Consider the following 25,634-nt stretch of genomic DNA (forward strand, 5'->3'; position numbering starts at 1 on the left):
CACAAACTCTATATATATACTCTCGTTGCTTATGATTGACTGTGTGTATTATGTTTTCACCTTATATTTTATCACCAGTCTTCTAGTTCTTGATTCATCGATTTAACTTCACTTTTATATGAACAAGAATCTTACGATGTGTATGCGCTCACTATTATTATTATGGTACACGTTCTTTCTGTCAAAGGTTACTGAGTATAACTAACCATCTTTGCTATTGACAGAAATTTCAAAACAAACTACTCTCACAAATCTTGTAGGGTTGTCATCAATCACCAAAAAGGGGGAGATTGAAAGCATCTAGGCCCCTGGTTGGTTTTAGTGATTAATGACAACGTAATATTATATGTGACTAACGTGTGTTTTGCAGAGACAAATGGTAAGTTAGGTCGCATTACAGGTAGAAGTACTACAACGGTGAAAACAATCCCAGAGATAAGAACTCGAAGCGACGGCTAAAACGACGAAACAAAAGGTGAAGGACTACGGAGTCCGAGTGTTAGGGAGATGTGGACAGTCGTGATTTAGTTAGGTCTTTTATTCTCTTTTAGCCGTACTATAAAGAGGGGTTGTCGATGAGTAGTTTGACCAAGAGAGTTCTAGTGTAGTGTTGGTGCACAATCACACTCGCATACAGTGCTAGGTGTCACTCTAGAACTCACTCACTAGTTAGAACGAAACCGATTTGAAAATCAGCTGAAAAACAAGAGTTAGGGTTTCTGGCCCTGGGGCACCGGACTGTCCGGTGTGCACCGAACTGTCCGGTGCACCCTCTGCCAGGTGGGGCCAGGCTGGTCCGGGGAAGAAACTTCCCTTCGCAGAAACCCGAGAGCGCCTGTTTCAGAAAGGAATTTTAGTGGCGCACCGGACAGTGCACCGGACAGTGCATCGGACTGTCTGTCCGGTGTGCCATGAGTCCAACGGCTAACTGTCAGAACTAGCCGTTGGAAACGACCGTTGGCGCACCGGTGGCGCACCGTTGGCGCACCGGACTGTCCGGTGCGCCAATGCGCAGTGAGATGCCTGTAACGGCTAGTTGGTGGGTGAGGGCTATTTATACCCCCTCCACCCACCATATTCAATGTCTTGCACTCCACATTTATTCCAGCACATTGCTAGAGCATTGCAAGCACCAAAAGCCTAGTGAGGATATTAGAGAATCTTAATCCGCGTTTGTTCCTCATTAGTGCTAGCGAGAGCCACCTAGAGCACACACCACTTGCATTAGGCTTCTCTTGGTCAAGCGAAAGTCTACGGCTTGTTACTCTTGGTGATCGGCATCACCTAGATGGCTTGGTGGCGTTGGGAGCTCGGTGATCAACGTGAAGATCTTGTTGGTGACCTGACTCAAGTTTGTAAGCGGTCTCGAGGGATCCACCGCGCCGGAGTGGCAAAGGATCATCTCGTAGTGAGCACTTGGTTCTTGCGAGGACCAAGGGGGAGCGATACCCTTGCGCGGGTGCTCCAACGAGGACTAGTGGAGAGTGCCGACTCTTCGATACCTCGAGAAAAATTGGAGGAGTCTTCTAAACCTTGCTTTACATTCCGCACTTAATTCAAGCACTTTACATTGTGTATTTGTTTAGCAAGTATTTGAAGTATTGTCTTAGCATTGTTGCATTTCCAGTATTATACTCTTAGTGCTAGTTGTTGGGGTGAAGTTGGGCTCTTTCTTAGCTCTTGCTTAGGTTTTAATTAGTGTTGATTTTTAGAAAAGCCCAATTCACCCCCTTCTTGGGCATCGTGATCCTTTCATCATGCAATTTGAACTCTACAACAGAGCCAACTGTAGATAAAGTAAGCAAATAGAAATGAAAAATGTGTCGGCAAATGCTTAAGGGTTGTGCTCAAATGGAGTCTCCCATTTTTCATACATGCCTTTCTCAAATATAGATTAACAGCAGTATCAAATATTTGTTCAGATAATTTTGAGCAGGTGAATGAGGGAAGATAAAAATAAATTACATGGAAGATTTCAGACCAGGCTAAGCTTTTCACATGTTCAAAATAGTGTTCTAGAAGAGCATGTTGGCGGCAACTAACACACCTTGGTAAATAAACGTGGAAGGTCTAGTTAGACCCAATTAGTCTCTGCTATTTCGGAAGACTAACTTTTATCACCAAAAATCCGTCAAGAGCTCTAGGTCTCTGTTGATGGAGGAAAATGTTAAAAATATACGTAAGGTACTAATATTAGTGTCTTTGGTTGTTTGCAACTTTCTAAATTCATTCATGATGATAATTGTTTACTTCTTTGTGTGAAGGAGTGGGATACTGGCCGCCAGCTCCTAGTTTTTCAAACATGACTCAGAAGGTTGTTTGCTGTGAAATCGAGTTGAGCCTAAAAAGGCAAGCACATTTTTTGGGGGACACAGACGTTAAAAGAAGTGGTAAGAAGTAAGAACACTCATCCAAGGCTAATATTTACTTATATATTTATCACACATGATTCTTCAAACCTATTTTCCTTTGTGAGATTTAGGTAATGGACATACCGATTCTAGACCACAACTTTCCAATTTCAAACACCAAAATCCGTTTTGATGAGTACCAATTTGATTAGGAATGACATGACAGTTACACCAAATATTTATTTGCTTAAGGGCATTTGATGTTGGATTTAGCCGAAGCTTTACACATCCATGGGAGTCCAGACATTCTAGTACTTTTTGGGTGACTGGTTATTGGAACCATCTTGCTGGCAGTTAACATGTATCCCCAGAATTGATTTCTGAGGGTTTGTTGACATAGTATATAAGGTCTTGTAACTTCAGTATAAATAGCACATGACGCCTTTGAAGTGATATTAACTGTACCATGGAATAGATCACATACCACTGTCAGCAAAAAAAAGATCGAATCTGTTTTTTTTCTGGTTGTTACTTCACCTTGTTGTCTGGCTGCTCTTTTTTACATATCCTTAAACATTATGTTGTCTGTCGTGGACACTACATTTCAGGCTGCAAGACCCAATCATTTGTCGTGTGTGCATTCTTAGGCAAGTGTGCGCCAGGGTTGTGCGTTGATTTCCACAATAGTGTGATGAAAGTGGTTAAGTGTTGATTTGTATACCGAAGTGATCTAGTGAGTTATTCTAGAAGTGCAAATTGTTTTGATCCTGAAGACCATTTTAGCATTACATTGGTTCCATTTGTTTGCGTTTTGAAGGCAATCGGTTCTGGTACTAATTTTTTTGGATAATATGTAGTCAGATAAGGTGGTAAGACGGAAGGGGTGAAGGAAACAATTCTCGCAGCAAGATAGGATATTTGGTCAGAGCTTGTTTGCAACTAGATGCAACCTGTGGTGTGGGATATAAGAATCTGTGTGGTGCCGCTCGACAAAAGTCAGAACATGTGCGATGAACAGGTGTGACGTTGTCATTTATAGAATGATGAACATGTGCAATGAACAGGTGTGACGTTGCTCAATCAGGCAGCGCCCTTTCGGGCGCCCTATCCAACACCTCTAGACAACACAAGACAAAAAATAGTAGTGTAAATGATTTGGAAAATTACAGTTTATATTAGTCTAAAAGAATACCTCAATGTTGCCGTTCAGTGGGGCCATTGTTGCCGTTCAGTGGGGACAAGCCTGTAACCACTGCTTAAGCCAAAAGCTGAACTTCAACATGGTTGGTGGTTAACTTAAATGATGAATCCAAGTTTCTTTATGTACCTTACAATGTATACAAAAATAAGATGATTAAGGAACAACACCGCTTAAGAAGAAAACATTATTAAGTCTGAACAACCACCTACACTTCCCATATATCCAAACTTGTGTGTTTCATGTGAAAGAAAAGGTCACATAAATGGTCCTAATGTTAAGTACATGCAAGCAAATGTAGTAGCTAACAAAAGGAAAACCTGAAGATCCCTAGGAACTTCAACTAACTCTATTACAAAATCATCTTTCCCAAAGGTTTGCAGCGCAACATGCCCCATCCACATTAATGTGTATACGAAATTAGACCATCAGGTAGTTACTTGGTAGTCCATATAATTGGGTGTGCCAACCCAAAAAAATCTGGGCCAAATAATGAAAACGATGAATTGAACTGACTCTCGTGTTAAGCAAGAACAATAGTTAAATAAAGGAACACTTGTGCTACTAAAAGTACAGTATAAGTACTCTGCGAATAGCAATAAGCCAAGTCCTTTGGATGGCCCAACTATAAGACAATAATAAGATTCACCTACAATATAACCATCAATAGGGTCAGAAACAGGGGAAGCACATATAGCACTTCACATGAGTATCAAAAAATGATAGGCAACACTTAGTATCAAAAATACTACCTTTGCACCTCTATGTATAATACTGAAACTCTCAGTATACTTGCATAGGATACTCATACAAACAACTTTTGTTAGCTCGATTTTCTTTTATGACGAACCAAGCAACAGACAGACTTAAATCAGTAATTGCTCACATATTCGTATAGCAAATGCAAACAAGGGGTACCAAATATTATTTCAAGTATTATGAGGGCACTTCGTAGTATAAAAATGAGGGCTGAAAGCACATATAATATAAGACTTCTTAGCATGACTAACAAAATAGAGCAATAGGACTCGGAAAAAGGTTGTTACCTATGAAAACATGTCCAATAAACTGTCCTTGCACCAAACAGGAATGAATCTAAATTTGATGTAAAACAGCCATCCTGAAACAGAATAGATGGTACATCAGAAACATGCGCCTAACGTTGGTTTCATTAGTACCATGACAAGGCATTGTACTTACACGCAAGGAGGCAAAACTAAGCAATGCACACTGTGTTTCTGCCTCTTCCACGTTGTTAAAGAACATAGCGGTTAAACAAAGAGGTAGGATTAGCCATGTGCTACTTAAAGTAGAGTTGCATGTGTAGTAGAACAAAAACCCTCCTCACTGGTGTAATGAGTTGCCCTTATTGCAATTTTGTACCATTGCTCAGCAAACTAGTATTTTTGCATTTCTATAACTTTTTTTACTAACATATCGCCATTCCTAAAATTTCATAATAATTCACAGGAAATTGATAATTCTGCATATTTTTACGTAGAATTATTCAAATAATAGTAGCTAGCACATGATTCAAAAATGAGAATAAAACTTACAATCAAGTTGACTTGTCTTGTGTCTTCGCATATCATAATATTCCCATACTGTAGATTATTGTTGCAAAATCCAAATGATTATTCGATCCCGAGAGCCTCTTCTCCAGAATCGCATTCTCATCATCCAGCCTATTCAACTGAAATTGTTTAGTCTCTTCCCCAAAACACCTGCCACGAGCCACCTCAAGCCATTGGCTGCATATAAACCCAAGCAATCAAATTCGAATCAGAACTCAAAACACGTTTATCACCAAAATCAGAGAAGTAACAATGAGAAAACGCACACCTGAGCCTCTACCACATTGACATGTCCCTACGTTTAGGCATGTCGAGTTCGTGAGATTCACACCACTTCTTGGCAATCAGAAGTGGATATTTCCAGGTTGCGCACTGGCGTAGATCTGTCGTGGAGAGCGTCTAATAAAGAGAGGACGCGAGCAATGCGAGAGTAAGCCATAACATGACAATAGCCAATTCCCCATTCCCCATTCCCCATTCGAGCAGACACATTAGGGAGGCAAGCAAGAGTGGGTAGTAGAGGCGTCACGTAACCTGACGTTGATGAACTCCTCAACACAGCTCAATGCAGCCAAAGGTCGCCGGCGCTGGGGTCCACGTCGCCGCCCGAGAGGTCGTCGGCGAGGCGGTGCAGGATGCGCGCGCGTCCTCTAGGATCCAGACACTCCGCTTCAACTGAGGATCTCGACGCAGTCGGCTCCCAGGAGAAGGAGACGACAAAGCAGGAGCTTCCGCCCCTATGGGAGGAGGAAGATCCGAGAGGCTGTTCTCCATGCCCTAGAAGGGCCCGCCACATGGCCCAGTGGAAGACCGCCCGCGACAAGGTCGAGGCGCGACTCTCCATGCTCTCGTACTCGGCCACGACAGTCACCTCCACCACCGTCAGCTCCTCCTCGTCCACCATCGTCGGCGAGCATGCGGCGCCCGACATCTTCCTGCGCCTCCGAAACTCCGAGACCGGGGATTATTTTCGTGGCACATCTGTGCAGGGGCATTTTGCAGAGCGCGATGGAGGTGGGGGCTGGCGAGGCTGGGAGCTCCTGTTAGGCTTGGGAGTGGTGATGTGCGGACGAGGTTCAGAACTGGGAGCAACGATGGAGGCGAGGGCGGGGGGCCGAGAGCTCCTGCTAGGGTTGGGAGCGGCGATGTGCGGCAAAGTTCTAGAACCGGGAGCGACGATGCGTGACCGAGGACCATAAACTGAATTGGATAAAATACTTCGGGTCCGGGACCGCGTGTGGACGTGTCTGCAGTCTGCACGCCCGGCCTCCGTCGTATGCGCCGTACGTGGGAAGCGTGAAGAGCGCTCGAAACCGCGTGGGGTTTTAATAGAAGAGATATCTCTGGCCTACCCTGCTTGTGGGTGTGGACTATTGGAGGGATGGGATGGAACATTGGGAGCGGGACCGAGAGAATCCACCGCGCCACGCGGCACTGTTCTTCTTCCCCTCTCTCATTAAACAAATTAAAAGGCCCTCCACTCCACAGCGCCGGAGCGCCCCTGCTTGCCCCCACCTTGCCCTGCTGCAACTTGAACCTCCTGGCAGCTCCTGTTTCAGGCAGGCAGCAAGTAGGGAAGAGGCTCTGCAGATCAGTTCCATGCAGACAGGTTCTTGTTTCTTCTTCTACCTATGACTTCCGTCCTCTGCCCATCTCGGTTTAGGTTTGCGCGCGCGTGTGATCGTCCTCAGACAGAGTTCAAGCTTCAAATAACACGGGATCTTGTCCTTGCAGCGATCGAGCACGCCTGCTCGGTGGTGGAATGCGCTGCGACAGCCCGAGCCGCCATGGACATGAGCCACTACATCCCCGATTGGAGCAGCAGCATGGGAGACACCTTCGCGCCACTGGGGTCGGTTCCGGCTCCCATCCTGATCCGATCATTCCAACAAAGCTGCGCCACAGCCTCTCTTCCCGTCCATGGCTGATGCGGCGCGGGCGTGTACTGTGTACGTCGCGTCCTTTGTCTCTGTTGCTGTTTGCTTGCAGCGGCGAGGACGACGACGGGCTCATCGAGCTCATGTGGCGCAACGGCCACGTGGTCATGCAGGCCCAGGCGCCGCGGAAGCCGCCGAGACCCGACGACGACGAGGCGGCGGCGGCGCAGGCGCAGGCGTGGTTCCAGTACCCGGTGGAGGAGAGGGCCGACCTCTTCTCGGAGCTCTTCGGGGAGGCGCAGGCGGCCGTCGGCGGCGCGCGCGGGGAGGCCGCGCGCCAGAGTATCCGGATGATGCCGCCGCCGCCGCCGCCGCCGAGGCCCGCGCAAGCGCCGCGGGAGGAGAAGGCGTGCCCGGGAGACGGCGGCACGGCGACGGCGACGGACGGCGCCGGCTCGTCCGTGCTCACGGTCGTGTCCAGCCTCTGCGGGAGCAACGGCAACCACGTGCAGGCGACGGCGCCGGGGGACGTCGCCAGGGCCCGCGACGTGCTGATGGTGACCTCGTCGTCGACGACGCGTTCCAGGTCATGCACCACCAAGAGCGAGCAGCCGGGTCCCGGGCCCGGCGCTGCCCGCCGGAGCGGCAAGAGGAAGCATAACGACGCCACCGATGCCGAGGTACGTACGTACATAAGTACATGGTACATTGCCCCGCCAGTGCCGGCCAGGCCTTTGCCCGGCCCGGCCCGCCGTCTTTTCGCAGCGCTGCGTCTGCGTCTACGTCTCCGATCGATGACACGGAGGAACACGTTTACGGCCGCGAATGCAGGACGTGGGGCTGGAGTGCGAGCCGGCGCAGAGGACGACGACTGCCAAGCGGCGCCGCGCCGCGCAAGTCCACAACCTCTCGGAGCGGGTAATTAAGGCCATTCCCACCCTTTCTCTGACAAACCCTTCCGTTACTTGTTTGGCCGGCCGGGCCGCCACCGGCCATTGCTAACTCTCGTCTGAATCCGGGTCCGGTGCAGAGGAGACGGGACAGGATCAACGAGAAGATGAAGGCCCTGCAGGAACTCATACCCCACTGCAACAAAGTAAAAAAAAACTCACATACCGAGATTTGGATGCTGTGATCTCCTTACACATGCACGGTTTCTCTCATCGCATTCGTATTTTCCAGGCGGACAAGGCGTCGATGCTGGACGAGGCGATCGAGTACCTCAAGTCGCTGCAGCTCCAGCTGCAGGTGAGCTAGCCGCTCTCCCCTACTCCCCTCCCATCCTCCTCTTCGCGCCAGAACAACCAAGGAAACTAACGTGTGAGTGACGTCTGCATTGCATTGCCCGCGCAGGTGGTGTGGATGGGCGGCGGCATCGCGGCGGCGGGGGTGCACCAGCGGACGATGGTGGCCGCGCCCGGGCGTCCTCCCCACGTGGCTTCCCTGCCGGCGTCGGCGCCCGACCTCTATACGCGCTACCTCGCCGTCGACCACCTGCCGCCACCGCCCTTGGTGCCACCGCCACGCACGGTTGAGCTGAGCAAGCCTCTAAACATCGATGAATTTTACCTATATATAATATACGCAGGTATACTTGGCTGCTAGCTGTTCGCTGACAGATTCCAGCACCACTGCCTGTAGGCGGCGGCGATGGGCTTGTACCCGCGCCAGAACCCCGTGCCGGCGACGTCGTCTCCTTCCTTCCGAACGACCGAAAATACGCGGTACGCGGCAGAATGATGTGGATGTGAACCAGTGAACGCGCGATGGAAACCTGTCGCCGTCCCATGGATCTCTTGGAGATCCGTCCTTTGGATAGCTCTGTCACACACGGAGCTACAAACTCCTCATCTTCCATGCACTTACTAAGAACTAATACAATTCACTTTATCCATCACTGACTTGATTTTATTACTGGATTTTTTTCCCTTTCTTTCAGAAAACTATGGCAAGCCTGAGATTCAGATCCGGGGTATGGTGACCAGCTGATGGGTCATCTAGCTGCATGCATGTGTGTATGTGTTGGTAGTATGGTTAAGCCTTGACAGAGACTTGTGATCGAGACCGAGATCGACCGATAGGCCGTCACTTCTTTTTTCTTCCATCTTTCAGTTTTTGGTTGATAGGCCGGAGTGTAATTTGACCAGTGGTCGAGATTTGTCAAGCGACACAATTCTTTTGTCACTATATATTACTGTTCCTACTTCACACCTTCATTTCCTTCCTACTTCACAATTCCTAGTTTAATACTTACACCTTCATGACACAATTCTTTTGACACAATGCATTATTTGTGCATTGCACATCCCTTTGAAGTTCTTTTTTTTTTTTTTTGCTCTTGTCTGCAAGTATTGCAAAACTGTCTGTATCTATGTGCATGTCAGTCGATTTTGTTCGCTTTTGTGTTCAGTTTGGGTTGACCAGAAACTTGAGGTGAGCCGATTCAGTGGACCAGCTTTTTCCTGTGACTGGCACCGGATCGCCAAAAGACTTTTGGAAACATTCCTGTTTAGAACTTGCACGTACATAGTTTTTGAAACTATGTATTTCTAGATATTTATGTCTACGTATACTAGAAATAGTTTCTTCTTCTTTGCGTGCAGGATAACCATGCGAAAGACATCCTTGAGATGAACTTGCAGCGCTCCCTCCAAGCCTCCTCTTCTTCGGACTTGTCTGGGAGCAAGTGTAATAATAGAGGAGATTAAGGGACCAAAATTTCTTACTATTCAATCTTCTCCGTCACCCTTGGTCCCAACTCCCAAACCAGCCCCAAGTGTTCCAAAAGCTGAAAGGGACCTAGAGAAGAGGGGACAACCAACCCAAGAAAATTTCAGCACGACTCACAATCAGGAGGCGGTAACGGGCCATAAACTTTACACTATAATAAAAATGTAAGGATTCGATTGAATTATGATCGGTTTTTTTGTTTTTATTCAATTTTAAGCTAAAAGTAACTAAGGGATTAAATAAACCGTGAAGAAATATTTGCATCACGATCTATATATATCTAGTGTATATATTAAATCATCACCACTTATCTTATATCTAATAAATCTAGTTGTTTGATATATTTTACTAAGGATACTCTCTGACGTGGTGGAAGATGTTATTTGTAAATTATAATGATCAATCAGAGATGTTAGATCTGAGATAGATAGTGATGATTTAATAAGTGCACCATATATATTAAGGTTTAATGTGCACTGGATATATCTTTATTATATGTATTACCACTCCTGCTCACAAACTCATCCAGAGGAAGAGATGTTCTACAGTTTCTTCAACAGAGTTATTGCACATGGCACAATTGTAGGACTGAATGTGCATGTTTTTTAGGCTCCATGAAGCCTACAAAGCGTGCGGGCTAATAGCATCGAGGCCCAAGGCCCAGGCAAGCATACTGCACTGCACGCAGGTGACACAGGCTGACAGCCTGCTTTAAAAAGATTAATCGGTTTACAACCAAACCAGCTGCGGTCTCCCTCCCAAACGAACGGCCAAACCATTTCGTCTTCCTGCCTCCGACCGACCGAAAGGACGGGAACGTCTGCACAAGGCAGAAGCAGCCGCGGCGACAACAGGGGTGAGCCCTCGAATCGGAATCACCCTCATCCTTTGCTCGATTGCATCCTTCTCCTTCGTGTCGGTCGCCGTGATCGGAGCCCCGGTTTGGTTGGTTCCCGCATCACCGTCTAGTGCCGTGTTCCCCCGTAGCCGGTTTCGCTGCCGCGTTTGCATTCCACAGGGTAGGATCGAGCCGGCAGCTGTGCGGTTGGCGAGGAGCAGTCCCCATCCCATCCCCCACCGCCCTCCGATCCGAGCGCGTGGACAAGTTGCCGAGGCGGAGAGAGAATGGAGGCACTAAAGCCGGAGCGGGTCGTCGACGACGCCGCGGCGGACTTCATCTGCGACGCCCCCTCCAACGCCCTCGACGAGATCCTCGTCCGCCTGTCGCCCAAGTGGACCCTCCGCATGCGGTCGGTCTGCAGGGCGTGGCGCGACAAGCTGGACCACTGGGCCACCCGGTCCCGGCGCAAGAACCCGCCGCAGCCGCTGCTCTGCTTCGACCGCGTCGCCTGCCCCGACCGCTACGTCCGTCTCACGGACTACTGCGTCGAGTCTCTCGACCTCCGCTCCGGCAGGCCGCACCACGTCCTACGGTTCACCGCCAGCGACTACTACGAGGCCGCCGGGGCCCGTGACGACGACGACGACGACCCGCCCGGCGACACCGAGCCCGAGGTCTCCCGTGTCGTCGACTACGCGAAGATGGAGAGGGAGAACTACGCGGACGGGTTCAAGCAGATGGTCCTGCTCCACGCTTCCGTCGACGGCTACCTCCTCGTGTCCTTCTCCTTCGACTGGTACGTGATCAACCCGGCGACGCGCCACTGGGCCTCCATTCCGGACCTCACGCTCTGGAACGTGATCGGCTTCTACGAGCACTTCTCTTCCGGCGAGTACCGCGTGCTGTGCAGCGGCGGACGCACGCGTACCAGTAGTACCGTAGACGAAGGCCCGGAACGGTGGTACCACATCGTCACAGTGACCCGGCCCGTGCAGTGGCGGTCCATCGGGCGGCCCATCGCGCGGCACGTGCCCCGGGACCACGGGCTAGCGGCGGGGGTGCGGATGGCCGGCGTCTCCCCGCCCGTCCAGCTGAGGCACCGCCACCTGCACTGGCCGCCGCAGAAGAGCCAGGGGTACCGCATACTGGTGTTCGACATATGGGTCGATGCGTTCAGCTGGAAGGAGCCTGCTCCCGTGACAGACATGGACCAAAAGGACATGGCGCTGCTCGAGTTCCCCAACGGCCGCCTCGGCATGTCCGTCTCCGGGAAGAACTTGGCGACGGTAGAGCTCTGGCGTCTGGAGGACTATCATAACGAGCTCTGGGTCCTCGCGTACCGGATCCAGCTGCCACTCCCGTGGATGCGGCTTATGCAGGACGACGACTGCTGGATCCCCCCGTCCGTTGTCTCGGCCGATGGGGATGTGCTGATCCTGTCCGGGCGCTGGCTCTTGCACTGTGACAGGAACGGGAATCTGCTGCGCGAGTTTGGGCTTCCTCATGTTCGGAGGATGCTGCCTATTAGGCACGTGCTGAGGGAGAGCCTCGTCCAGCACCGGACGTTCCTGAATCCCAAGCCTGCTCGTGAACCGCCGTTCTTCCGTTGGCTGTGTGGTGATCCCAGCTGGTGAAGCACCGGACTTTCAGCATCTATTGCTTTACATCATGCCGCGCTTCATACCAATGAAGCCTGACTGTCTCTGAAACTATAGCTTCTTCTTCTTGACTTTGGTTGTAAGAAATACTAAGTTTCGATAGCATGCGTGGTGGGTGTTTGGGACTGTGATTGAACGCGAGAGGTTCAGGTGCTGCTATATTTGAGTATTTTGGCTGGATAGCACCCCTGTCCACTTTTCCTCGACTTTGGGAGTGGATGTTTGATTCTGCAGTTTGACCGTTTCTCGGAACTCACTGCGATGATTTTTTTTCTCGTGAAATTTTCACTGTTTTTTACCTTTTCTCCTGAAATTGCTATAATCTTTTGTCTCTCTCTGGCGCGGTGGATCCCTCACGACCGTGTACAATCACCGAGTCGTGTCACCAACAAATTCTCTGGGTGATCACCAAGCTCCAATCACCACTGAGCCGTCTAGGTGATGCCGATCACCAAGAGTAATAAGCCGTAGACTTTCACTTGACCAAGAGAAGACTAATGCATGTTGTGTGTGCTTTAGGTGGCTCTCATGTTCACTAATGATGTCCTAACATGTGATTATGATTTTGCTAATCATCTCACTATGCTTTTTAGACTTGCAATGCTCTAGCAATGAATTCTAGTTGGTTGGACAGCAAGATAATAACTATGGCTCGTGTAGGGGATATAAATACCCCAACCACCCCAAAACTAGCTGTTACCGAGCTCTCTGCGCATGGGCGCACGGTGCGCTCCCAACGGCTAGTTCGGACAACTATTCGTTGCTCAAAGGTGCACCAGATACAACACAGTGACTATCCGGTGCACACCAGCCAGTCCGGTGCCTCTAAAAAAATCAGTTGTCTCCAAGTGCTTGCTCTCGGGTTCTGGGTCTGCTCTTGGGTGCTCTCTAGCTAGCTGTCGAGGGGACCATCGGACAGTCTGGTGCCCTCAATGCATGATAAGTGAAGTAAGCATGTGAAAACATATAATCACACACACAACCATTAAAAGATCTTGAGAACATATCATTAAGTATGTGAGGCACACAAAAGTTGAGTCACAAAAGAGAGTACCATGCATATATTACAACAGAAGACAATGTCTCTCTCAACTAACTCCCCCTACCTCTCACAGCTCTTCTCTCCCCCTTTGGCCTTAAGCAGCAAAAGGGTCGCCCTAACCTAGAGACCATAAGAAGAAGGAGGAGGAGGGACAGACACATCAGGGTGAGGGCGAGCAGTCAGTGTAAAGCCTAGAATAGTATCAGAGTTAGTCTCGGATCTAGGATCTGTTGTAGAGGCTGGAGCTAGTGTTGACTTAGATGATGGTACACTGTAAGGATCAGACTGCAGAGCCTGAGATGCTGGTGCGGGTACTGAGACTGCCACTGCTAGAGTAGACACTACAGAAACTGATGGCACTGGTGACTGAACACTCACAACTCCAACGATCTAAGCAGAGAAATCCAAAGTGATTGTCCGGAGAGGTGAGAATGTCGGACCAAAAGTGTGCAACTAAGCCCCTGACTGGATGGCTGGCACCATTGAAGTCTGAAGAGATGGGGTGTAGCTGACTGCACTGGAGGCACAGGAACACCGATGTGCTGAAGAATATGAGTCATAAATGCCCGGTGCTCTGTCCTATCTGCCAGAAGCTCCTGCTGAAGGTTGTCCTAGCCGTCCAGAATAGTTTGTAATATGGATAGCATCCGCATGGACAATTGTTGTTGTTGGATAGCTACCCGACGAGCCTTCTCAACTGCCAAGTGAGAATGCCGTTGAGTCAAGGATTGAAGAATAGATGTCATGGCTATATCAATCGATAGAGGTGCAGCGGGAGAAACAGCACTAGAACCACCTGCCTCGTGATGATCCCAGCTGGTGAAGCACCGAGCTTTCAGCATCTGTTGCTTTACATCATGCCGCGCTTCATACCAATGAAGCCTGACTGTCTCTGAAACTATGGCTTCTTCTTCTTGACTTTGGTTGTAAGAAATACTAAGTTTCGATAGCATGCGTGGTGGGTGTTTAGGACTGTGATTGAACGCGAGAGGTTCAGGTGCTGCTATAATTGAGTATTTTGCCTGGAGAGCACCCCTGTCCACTTTTCCTCGACTTTGGGAGTGGATGTTTGATTCTGCAGTTTGACCGTTTCTGGGAACTCACTGCGATTATTTTTTTTCTCGTGAAATTTTCACTGTTTTTTACCTTTTCTCGTGAAATTGCTATAATCTTTTGTCTCTTTGGCGCGGTGGATCCCTCACGACCGTGTACAATCACCGAGTCGTGTCACCAACAAATTCTCTGGGTGATCACCAAGCTCCAATCACCACTGAGCCGTCTAGGTGATGCCGATCACCAAGAGTAATAAGCCGTAGACTTTCACTTGACCAAGAGAAGACTAATGCATGCTGTGTGTGCTTTAGGTGGCTCTCATGTTCACTAATGATGTCCTAACATGTGATTATGATTTTGCTAATCATCTCACTATGCTTTTTAGACTTGCAATGCTCTAGCAATAAATTCTAGTTGGTTGGGCAGCAAGATAATAACTATGGCTCGTGTAGGGGATATAAATACCCCAACCACCCCAAAGCTAGCCGTTACCGAGCTCTCTGCGCATGGGCGCACGGTGCGCTCCCAACGGCTAGTTCGGACAACTATTCGTTGCTCAAAGGTGCACCAGATACAGCATAGTGACTATCCGGTGCACACCAGCCAGTCTGATGCCTCTAAAAAAATCAGTTCTCTCCAAGTGCTTGCTCTCGGGTTCTGGGTCTGCTCTTGGGTGCTCTCTGGCTAGCTGTCGAGGGGACCATCGGACAATCTAGTGCCCTCAATGCATGATAAGTGAAGTAAGCAAGTGAAAACATATAATCACACACACAACCATTAAAAGATCCTGAGAACATATCATTAAGTATGTGAGGCACACAAAAGTTGAGTCACAAAAGAGAGTACCATGCATATATTACAACAAAAGACAATGTCTCTCTCAACTAACTCCTCCTACCTCTCACAGCTCTCATATCTCCCCCTTTGGCCTTAAGCAGCAAAAGGGTCGCCCTAACCTAGAGACCATAAGAAGGAGGAGGAGGGACAGACACATCAGGGTGAGGGCGAGCAGTCAGTGCAAAGTCTAGAACAGTATCAGAGTTAGTCTCGGGTCTAGGATCTGTTGTAGAGGCTGGAGCTAGTGTTGACTTATATGATGGTACACTGTAAGGATCAGACTGCAGAGCCTGAGATGCTGGTGCTGGAGCTGGTACTGAGACTACCACTGCTAGAGTAGACACTACAGAAACTGATGGCACTGGTGACTGAACATTCACAACTCCAACGACCTAAGCAGAGAAATCCAAAGTGATTACCCGGAGAGGTGAGAATGTCGGACCAAAAGTGTGCAACTAAGCCCTTGACTGGATGGCTGGCACCATTGAAGTCTGAAGAGATGGGGTGTAGCTGACTGCACTGGAAGCACAGAAACATCGATGTGCTGAAGAATATGAGTCATAAACACCCGGTGCTCTGTCCTATCTGCCAGAAGCTGCTGCTGAAGGGTGTCCTAGCCGTCCAGAATAGTTTGTAATATGGATAGCATTCGCACGGACAATTGTTGTTGTTGGACCGACGAGCCTTCTCAATTGCCAAGTGAGAATGCCGTTGAGTCAAGGATTGAAGAATAGATGCCATGGCTATATCAATCGCTAGAGGTGCAGCGGGAGAAACAACACTAGAACCACGTGCCTCGTGATGATCCCAGCTGGTGAAGCACCGGACTTTCAGCATCTATTGCTTTACATCATGCCGCGCTTCATACCAATGAAGCCTGACTGTCTCTGAAACTATGGCTTCTTCTTCTTGACTTTGGTTGTAAGAAATAATAAGTTTCGATAGTATGCGTGGTGGGTGTTTGGGACTGTGATTGAACACGAGAGGTTCAGGTGCTGCTATAATTGAGTATTTTGGTTGCAAAGCACCCCTGTCCACTTTCCTCGACTTTGGGAGTGGATGTTTGATTCTGCAGTTTGATCGATTCTGGGAACTCACTGCGATGATTTTTTTCTCGTGAAATTTTCACTGCTTTTACCTTTTCTCGTGAAATTGCTATAATTCTTTGCCTCTCCGCAACGATGGATCCCTCACGACCGTGTACCATCACCGAGTCGGGTTACCAACAAATCCTCCGGGGTAATCACCAAGCTCTAATCGCCACCTATCCGTCTAGGTGATTGAGAGCACCTAGAGGGGGGTGAATAGGTGATCCTGTAAAATCTTAAAACTTAAAGCCACAAACTTGATTAAGTATTAGAGCAATAAAGCTAAGTGGCTAGAGAGGAGTTCTTGCGAAACACAACAACCACAAAAAGATCAACACAGAGAGGCACAGTGGTTTATCCCGTGGTTCGGCCAAGTTCAACACTTGCCTACTCCACGTTGTGGCGTCCCAACGGACGAGGGTTGCACTCAACCCCTTTCAAGTGATCCAAAGATCCACTTGAATACCACGGTGTTTTGCTTTCCTTTCACTATATCCCGTTTGCGAGGAATCTCCACAACTTGGAGTCTCTCGCCCTTACAAAAGATGATCACAAATGAACACGAAAGTAAGGATGGGAAGAGCAACACACACAAGTCCACAACAATACGCACACACACACGGCCAAGACTTGAGCTCAAATGAATATCTCAAAGTTCTCACTAGAACGGAGCTTAAATCACTAAGAATGTCAAACGAGTGCGCAAAGACGAAGTGTGAATGATCAAGAATGCTCAAAGTGTGCTTAGTATCTTCCTCCATGCGCCTAGGGGTCCCTTTTATAGCCCCAAGGCAGCTAGGAGCCGTTGAGAGCATTCCAGGAAGGCAATTCTTGCCTTCTGTCGACTGGCGCGCCGGACAGTCCGGTGCACCACCGGACACTGTCCGGTGCGGTGTTCTTTCCTGTTCTGGCGCAGCCGACCGTTGAAGGTTTGGAGCCGTTGGCGCACCGGACACTGTCTGGTGCACACCGGACAGTCCGGTGCTCCCTTCAGACCGTTGGCCCGGCCACGCGTCACGCGCGGATTGCGCGGCCGACCGTTGGCTCACCGGACAGTCCAGTGAATTTTAGCCGTACGCCGCCGACGAATTCCCAATAGCGGCCTTTTCACAGAGCCAGCCTGGCACACCGGACACTGTCCGGTGCACCCAGACTGAGCAGAGTCTTGGCTGCTCGAGCCAAGTCTTTTTCAATTGTCTTTTCTCTGATTCTAGCACTTAGACAAATATGTTAGTACACAAAAACCAATGTACTAAGTCTAGAATCATACCTTTGTATTGATTTGCACTTTGTCCACCCTTTGGCATATACTCATTCCCTTAATGTGTGTTGGGCACTTAATCACCAAAATCTTATAGAAATGGCCCAAGGGCACATTTCCCTTTCAATCTCCCCCTTTTTGGTGATTTATGCCAACACAACAAAAAGCAACTAAAAGAAGTGCAACATCAATGCAAATGAGAACACAAATTTGTTTTGATTCAAATTTGGCATATTTGGATCATTCTTTGCCACCACTTGGTTTGTTTTTGCAAATCAAACTCAATTTCCTATCTCTAAGTCAAATTCACTTGTTGAGGCATAGAGAAAGGTATTCCAAGAGAAATTGATCAAAGATTCAAAAACTCCCCCTTTTTCCCATAATCAAACATTCTCCCCACAAGAGACCAACTTTTGACAAGAAGAGACATTAAGAATTTTGCCAAATCAAAAGTCCTAACTCTACTATTTTCAAAATTCTCAAGTGGTAGCTGATCCATTTGTTGCTTTGGCCCTTAATTTCTCCCCCTTTGGCATCAAGCACCAAAACGGGATCATTTTTGGCCCTTAAACCCCATTGCCTCACCAAAATTGTCAATTAAGAGCAAAAGGCAATGAGAGACATGGAGATGAGCTTGGAGTAAGTTACCCTCTTATCGGAGTGCAGTGGAAGTCTTTCATGGTCCAAGTCCACCTTTCCCTTTCAATCCACCTTTGAGACTAATTTAAGAACACTCAAGCACATGGTTAGTCCTAAAGAGTCAAGTTGTAGCACAGCTCCCCCTAAATATGTGCATCACTTGCAAATGGACTTGTGAGGTCCGGGGAGTGCTTGTACAACTTGAGCACCATAAATAAAATGCATAAGGAACATGATCAAGGCATAAAACACATGTATGCTATAAATCAATCCAAGTTCCGCGAATCTAAGACATTTAGCTCACTACGCAGCCTGCAAAAGGTCTTCTCATCTAGAGGCTTGGTAAAGATATCGGCTAGCTGGTGTTCGGTGCTAACATAAAACACTTCGATATCTCCCTTTTGCTGGTGGTCTCTCAAAAAGTGATGCCGGATGTCTATGTTCTTAGTGCGGCTGTGTTCAACAGGATTATCCGCCATGCGGATAGCACTCTCATTATCACATAGGAGTGGGACTTTGCTCAGATTGTAGCCAAAGTCTCTGAGGGTTTGCCTCATACAAAGTAGTTGCGCGCAACACTGTCCTGCGGTAACGTACTCGGCCTCAGCGGTGGATAGGGCAACAGAAGTTTGTTTCTTAGAACTCCAGGACACTAGGGACCTTCCTAAGAATTGGCACGTCCCTGATGTACTCTTCCTATCAACTTTACATCCAGCATAATCGGAGTCTGAATATCCAATTAAGTCAAAGGTAGACCCCTTTGAATACCAGATCCCGAAGCAAGGCGTAGCGACTAAATATCTAAGAATTCGCTTCACGGCCACTAAGTGACACTCCCTTGGATCAGATTGAAATCTAGCACACATGCATACACTAAGCATAATATCCGGTCTACTAACACATAAATAAAGCAAGGAACCTATCATTGACCGGTATGCTTTTTAATCAATGGACTTACCTCCTTTTTTGAGGTCGACGTGTCTGTCAGTTCCCATTGGAGTCTTTGCGGGCTTGGCGTCCTTCATCCCAAACCGCTTGATCAAGTCTTGCGTGTACTTTGTTTGGGAGATGAAAGTGTCGTCCTTGAGTTGCTTCACTTGGAACCCAAGGAAGTAGTTCAACTCGCCCATCATCGACATTTCAAACTTTTGAGTCATCACCCTGCTAAACTTTTCACAAGGCTTTTGGCTAGTAGAACCAAATATTATGTCATCGACATAAATTTGGCACACAAATAAGTCACCATCACAAGTCTTAGTAAATAAAGTCGGATCGACTTTCCCAACCTTGAAGGCATTAGCAATTAAAAAGTCTCTAAGGCATTCATACCATGCTCTTGGGGCTTGCTTAAGTCCATAGAGCGCCTTAGAGAGCTTACACATGTGGTCGGGGTACCGTTCATCCTCAAAGCCAGGGGGTTGCTCCACGTACACCTCCTCCTTGATTGGCCCGTTGAGGAAAGCGCTCTTCACGTCCATTTGGAACAACCTGAAAGAATGGTGAGCGGCATAGGCTAACAATATGCGAATTGACTCTAGCCTAGCCACAGGAGCAAAAGTCTCCTCAAAGTCCAAACCTGCGACTTGGGAATAACCTTTTGCCACAAGTCTAGCCTTGTTCCTTGTCACCACTCCGTGCTCGTCTTGTTTGTTGCGGAACACCCACTTGGTTCCCACAACGTTTTGCTTGGGACGTGGCACCAGTGTCCAAACTTCATTTCTCTTGAAATTGTTGAGCTCCTCCTGCATGGCCAACACCCAGTCCGGATCTAGCAAGGCCTCTTCTACCCTGAAAGGCTCAATAGAAGAGACAAAAGAGTAATGCTCACAAAAATTAACTAATCTAGAGCGAGTAGTTACTCCCTTGCTAATATCACCCAATATCTGGTCGACGGGATGATTCCTTTGAATTGTCGCTCGAACTTGAGTTAGAGGGGCTTGAGGTGCTTCTTCCTCCATAACATGATCTTCTTGTGTTCCCCCTTGATCACACGCCTCTTCTTGATGAACTTGTTCATCATATTGAGTTGGGGATTGCACCATTGTTGAGGAAGAAGGTTGATCATGCTTCGTTTGTTCCTGTGGTCGCACATCTCCAATTGCCATGGTGCGTATGGCGGCCGTTGGAACATCTTCTTCATCTATATCATCAAGATCAACAACTTGCTCTCTTGGAGAGCCATTAGTCTCATCAAATACAACGTCGCTAGAGACTTCAACCAAACCCGATGATTTGTTGAAGACCCTATACGCCTTTGTATTTGAATCATAACCTAACAAAAACCCTTCTACAGCTTTAGGGGCAAACTTAGAATTTCTACCTTTCTTCACTAGAATATAACATTTGCTCCCAAATACACGAAAGTATGAAACGTTGGGTTTGTTACCGGTTAGAAGCTCATACGAAGTCTTCTTGAGGAGGCGATGAAGATAGACCCGGTTTATGGCGTGACAAGCCGTGTTCACGGCTTTCGACCAAAACCGCTCGGACGTCTTGAACTCTCCAAGCATCGTCCTCGCCATGTCTATGAGCGTCCTGTTCTTCCTCTCTACCACACCGTTTTGTTGTGGTGTGTAAGGGGCGGAGAACTCATGCTTGATTCCTTCCTCCTCAAGGTACTCCTCCACTTGAAGGTTCTTGAACTCGGACCCGTTGTCGCTCCTTATCTTCTTTACCTTGAGCTCAAACTCATTTTGAGCTCTCCTTAGGAAGCGCTTGAGGGTCCTTTGGGTTTCAGATTTATCCTGCAAAAAGAATACCCAAGTGAAGCGGGAAAAATCATCAACAATTACTAAACCATACTTACTTCCCCCGATGCTAAGATAGGCGACGGGTCCGAAGAGCATATGTAGCAACTCCAAAGGTCTTGACGTGGTCATCACATTTTTGATATGATGAGAGCTTCCCACCTGTTTACCTGCTTGACAAGCTGCACAAGGTCTATCTTTTTCGAATTTTACATTTGTTAGACCTAACACATGTTCTCCCTTTAGAAGCTTGTGAAGGTTCTTCATCCCCACATGTGCTAGACGGCGATGCCACAGCCAGCCCATGCTAGTCTTAGCAATTAAGCATGCATCTAGACCGGCCTCCTCTTTTGCAAAATCAACTAAATAGAGTTTGTCGTCTAGTACACCCTTAAAAGCTAATGAACCATCACTCCTTCTAAAGACAGACATATCTACATTTGTGAATAAGCAATTATATCCCATATTACAAAGTTGACTAACAGACAACAAGTTGTATCCGAGCGATTCTACTAAAAACACATTAGAAATGGAATGCTCGGATGAAATTGCTATTTTTCCTAGTCCTTTAACCTTGCCTTGGTTCCCATCACCGAATATGATTGAATCTTGGGAATCCTTGTTCTTGACGTAGGAGGTGAACATCTTATTCTCCCCCGTCATGTGGTTTGTGCATCTGCTGTCGATAATCCAGCTTGAGCCCCCGGATGCATAAACCTGCAAGGCAATTTAGGCTTGGATCTTAGGTACCCAACTCTTGTTGGGTCCTACCAGGTTAGTAACAATGGTCTTAGGGACCCAAATGCAAGTTTTATCTTCCTTGCATTTTGCCCCTAGTTTCCTAGCAATCACCTTCTTATCCTTTCTACAAATTGCAAATGAAGCATTGCAAGCATGATAAATTGTAGAAGGTTCATTAATTATTTTCCTAGGAATATGAGCAACATTTCTCTTAGGCATATGATGAATGACATTTTTCTTATGCATATCTCTACCATGCACATAGGAAGAACTTGAAGCAAACATGGCATTTGAATCATAAGCATTGTAACTCCTATCACGATGAACATCATAAGCATTACAACTCCTATCATTTCTAGAATATCTCTTATCATGGTACATGAAAGCATGGTTCTTTTGAGCACTATTTGTCATAGGAGCCTTCCCTTTCTCCTTGGCGGGAATGGGAGCCTTATGACTTGTTAAGTTCTTGGCTTCTCTCTTAAAGCCAAGTCCATCCTTAATTGAGGGGTGTCTACCAATACTGTAGGCATCCCTTGCAAATTTTAGTTTATCAAATTCATTCTTGCTAGTCTTAAGTTGAGCATTAAGACTAGTCACTTCATCAATTAATTTAGAAATGGAAACTTGGTGTTCACTACAAGCATCAACATTAAAATCTTTACACCTATTGCAAATCATAACATGTTCTACACAAGAGGTTGATTTATTAGCTATTTCTAACTTAGCATTCAAGTCATCATTGATACTTTTTAAGCTAGAAATGGATTCATGGCATGTAGACAATTCACATGAAAGCATTTCATTTCTTTTAATTTCTAAAGCAAGAGAATTTTGTGCACTTACAAATTTATCATGCTCTTCATATAAAAGATCTTCTTGCTTTTCTAAAAGTCTATTCTTCTCATTCAAAGCATCAATCAATTCATTGATCTTATCAATTTTAGTTCTATCTAATCCTTTGAATAAACATGCATAGTCTATTTCATCATCACTAGATTCATCATCACTTGAAGAAGCATACGTAGTATTATTTCGAGTACTTACGTTCTTCTCCTTTGCCATTAGGCATGTGTGATGCTCGTTGGGGAAGAGGGACGATTTGTTGAAGGCCGAGGCGGCGAGTCCTTCGTCGTCGGAGTCGGACGATGAACAATCCGAGTTCCACTCCTTGCCAAGGTGTGCCTCGCCCTTAGCCTTCTTGTAGGTCTTCTTCTTTTCCCTCTTCTTTTCTTGATCCGGGTCACTATCATTATCGGGACAATTAGCAATAAAGTGACCAACCTTACCACACTTGAAGCAGGAGCACTTTCCCTTCGTCTTGCTCTTGTTGGGATGCTCCTTGCGACCTTTGAGCGCCGTCTTGAAATGCATGATGATGAGGGCCATTTCTTCCTCGTTAAGCCCGACCGCCTCAACTTGCGCCACCTTGCTAGGTAGCGCCTCCCTGCTCCTTGTTGCTTTGAGAGCAACGGTTTGAGGCTCGTGGATTGGGCCATTCAACGCATCATCAATGTATCTTGCCTCCTTGATCATCATCCGCCCGCTTACAAACTTTCCAAGTATTTCCTCGGGCGTCATCTTGGTGTACCTAGGATTCTCACGAATAGAGTTAACAAGATGAGGATCAAGGACGGTGAAAGATCTTAGCATAAGTCGGACGACGTCGTGGTCCGTCCATCGCGTGCTTCCATAGCTCCTTATTTTGTTGACGAGGGTCTTTAGCCTGTTGTATGTTTGGGTTGGCTCCTCCCCCCTGATCATTGCAAACCTTCCTAGTTCGCCTTCCACCAACTCCATCTTGGTAAGCATGGTGACGTCGTTCCCCTCATGTGAGATCTTGAGGGTGTCCCAGATCTGCTTGGCATTGTCCAAGCCGCTCACCTTATTGTATTCTTCCCTGCACAAGGATGCTAGAAGAACAGTAGTAGCTTATGCATTCTTATGGATTTGTTCATTGATAAACATAGAATTATCCGAACTATCAAATTGCATTCTGTTTTCTACTATCTCCCATATACTTGGATGAAGAGAGAACAAATGACTACGCATTTTGTGACTCCAAAATCCGTAGTCCTCTCCATCAAAGTGAGGAGGTTTACTAAGTGGAATAGAAAGCAAATGAGCATTGGAATTATGCGGAATACGAGAGTAATCAAAAGAGAAGTTCGAATTAACCGTTTTCTTTTTCTCCTCGTGTTCGTCGTCCTTTTGAGAAGAGGAAGATTCGTCGCTGTCGTAGTAGACAACCTTCCTGATGCGCCTCTTCTTCTTTCCATCTTTCTTCTTTTGACTCGAGCCGGAGTCATTGACTTTGTCGTCCCTTGGCTCGTTGAAGATAGACTCCTTCTCATTGTCGTTGACCACCATCCCCTTTCCCTTAGGATCCATCTCTTCGGGCGATTAGTCCCTTTCTTGAAGAGAACGGCTCCGATACCAATTGAGAGCACCTAGAGGGGGGTGAATAGGTGATCCTGTAAAATCTTAAAACTTAAAGCCACAAACTTGATTAAGTATTAGAGCAATAAAGCTAAGTGGCTAGAGAGGAGTTCTTGCGAAACACAACAACCATAAAAAGATCAACACAGAGAGGCATAGTGGTTTATCCCGTGGTTCGGCCAAGTTCAACACTTGCCTACTCCACGTTGTGGGGTCCCAACGGACGAGGGTTGCACTCAACCCCTTTCAAGTGATCCAAAGATCCACTTGAATACCATGGTGTTTTGCTTTCCTTTCACTATATCCCGTTTGCGAGGAATCTCCACAACTTGGAGTCTCTCGCCCTTACAAAAGATGATCACAAATGAACACGGAAGTAAGGATGGGATGAGCAACACACACAAGTCCACAGCAATACGCACACACACGGCCAAGACTTGAGCTCAAATGAATATCTCAAAGTTCTCACTAGAACGGAGCTCAAATCACTAAGAATGTCAAACGAGTGCGCAAAGACGAAGTGTGAATGATCAAGAATGCTCAAAGTGTGCTTAGTATCTTCCTCCATGCGCCTAGGGGTCCCTTTTATAGCCCCAAGGCAGCTAGGAGCCATTGAGAGCATTCCAGGAAGGCAATTCTTGCCTTCTGTCGACTGGCGCACCGGACAGTCCGGTGCACCACCGGACACTGTCCGGTGCAGATTTCTTTCCTGTTCTGGCGCAGCCGACCGTTGAAGGTTTGGAGCCGTTGGCGCACCGGACACTCCGGTGCTCCCTTCAGACCGTTGGCCCGGCCACGCGTCACGCGCGGATTGCGCGGCCGACCGTTGGCTCGGCCGACCGTTGGCTCATCGGACAGTCCGGTGAATTTTAGCTGTACGCCGCCGACGAATTCCCGAGAGCGGCCTTTTCACAGAGCCAGCCTGGCACACCGGACACTGTCCGGTGCACCACCGGACAGTCCGGTGCACCCAGACTGAGCAGAGTCTTGGCTGCTCGAGCCAAGTCTTTTCCAATTGTCTTTTCTCTGATTCTAGCACTTAGACAAATATGTTAGTACACAAAAACCAATGTACTAAGTCTAGAATCATACCTTTGTATTGATTTGCACTTTGTCCACCCTTTGGCATATACTCATTCCCTTAATGTGTGTTGGGCACTTAATCACCAAAATCTTATAGAAATGGCCCAAGGGCACATTTCCCTTTCAGTGATGCTGATCACTAATGGTAATAAGCCGTAGACTTTTACTTGACTAAGAGAAGACTAATGCATGATGTGTGTGCTTTAGGTGGCTCTCATGTTCACTAATGAGGTCCTAACATGTGATTATGATTTTGCTAATCACCTCACTATGCTTTTTAGACTTGCAATGTTGTAGCAATGAATTCTAGTTGGTTGGGCATCAAGATAATAACTATGGCTCGTGTATGGGATATAAATACCCCCAACCACCCCCAAAGCAAGATAATAACTATGGCTCGTGGAATGGATATAAATACCCCAACCACCCCAAAACTAGTTATTACCGAGCTCTCTGCGCTTGGGCGCACGGTGCG

At 47.4% G+C, this 25,634-nt stretch overlaps 2 protein-coding genes across 3 annotated transcripts; both read left to right on the forward strand.

Moving 5' to 3' along the window:
• The first annotated feature begins 6,503 nt into the window (after positions 1 to 6,503).
• Positions 6,504 to 9,427, forward strand: LOC100280260 (uncharacterized). Of its 2 annotated transcripts, XM_035966344.1 has the most exons (9): positions 6,504 to 6,732; positions 6,858 to 6,975; positions 7,113 to 7,680; positions 7,832 to 7,918; positions 8,031 to 8,096; positions 8,183 to 8,248; positions 8,354 to 8,530; positions 8,642 to 8,724; positions 8,940 to 9,427. In XM_035966344.1, the coding sequence occupies exons 1-9, from the start codon at positions 6,510 to 6,512 to the stop codon at positions 8,956 to 8,958; spliced, it is 1,407 nt and encodes a 468-aa protein (XP_035822237.1). In that variant the 5' UTR covers positions 6,504 to 6,509; the 3' UTR covers positions 8,959 to 9,427. The 2 variants fall into 2 exon arrangements, with proteins under 2 accessions (XP_035822237.1, NP_001348421.1); NM_001361492.1 differs by having other exon boundaries at positions 6,638 to 6,732; positions 7,113 to 7,918; positions 8,940 to 9,171.
• A 1,059-nt stretch (positions 9,428 to 10,486) lies between these two features.
• On the forward strand, positions 10,487 to 12,410 carry LOC100381834 (F-box domain containing protein expressed). The gene has a single exon (NM_001174626.1). The coding sequence runs from the start codon at positions 10,856 to 10,858 to the stop codon at positions 12,203 to 12,205; it is 1,350 nt and encodes a 449-aa protein (NP_001168097.1). The 5' UTR covers positions 10,487 to 10,855; the 3' UTR covers positions 12,206 to 12,410.
• Positions 12,411 to 25,634: the final 13,224 nt, after the last annotated feature.

This window comes from Zea mays, chromosome 1, assembly GCF_902167145.1.
Source record: "Zea mays cultivar B73 chromosome 1, Zm-B73-REFERENCE-NAM-5.0, whole genome shotgun sequence".
NCBI lineage: Eukaryota > Viridiplantae > Streptophyta > Magnoliopsida > Poales > Poaceae > Zea > Zea mays.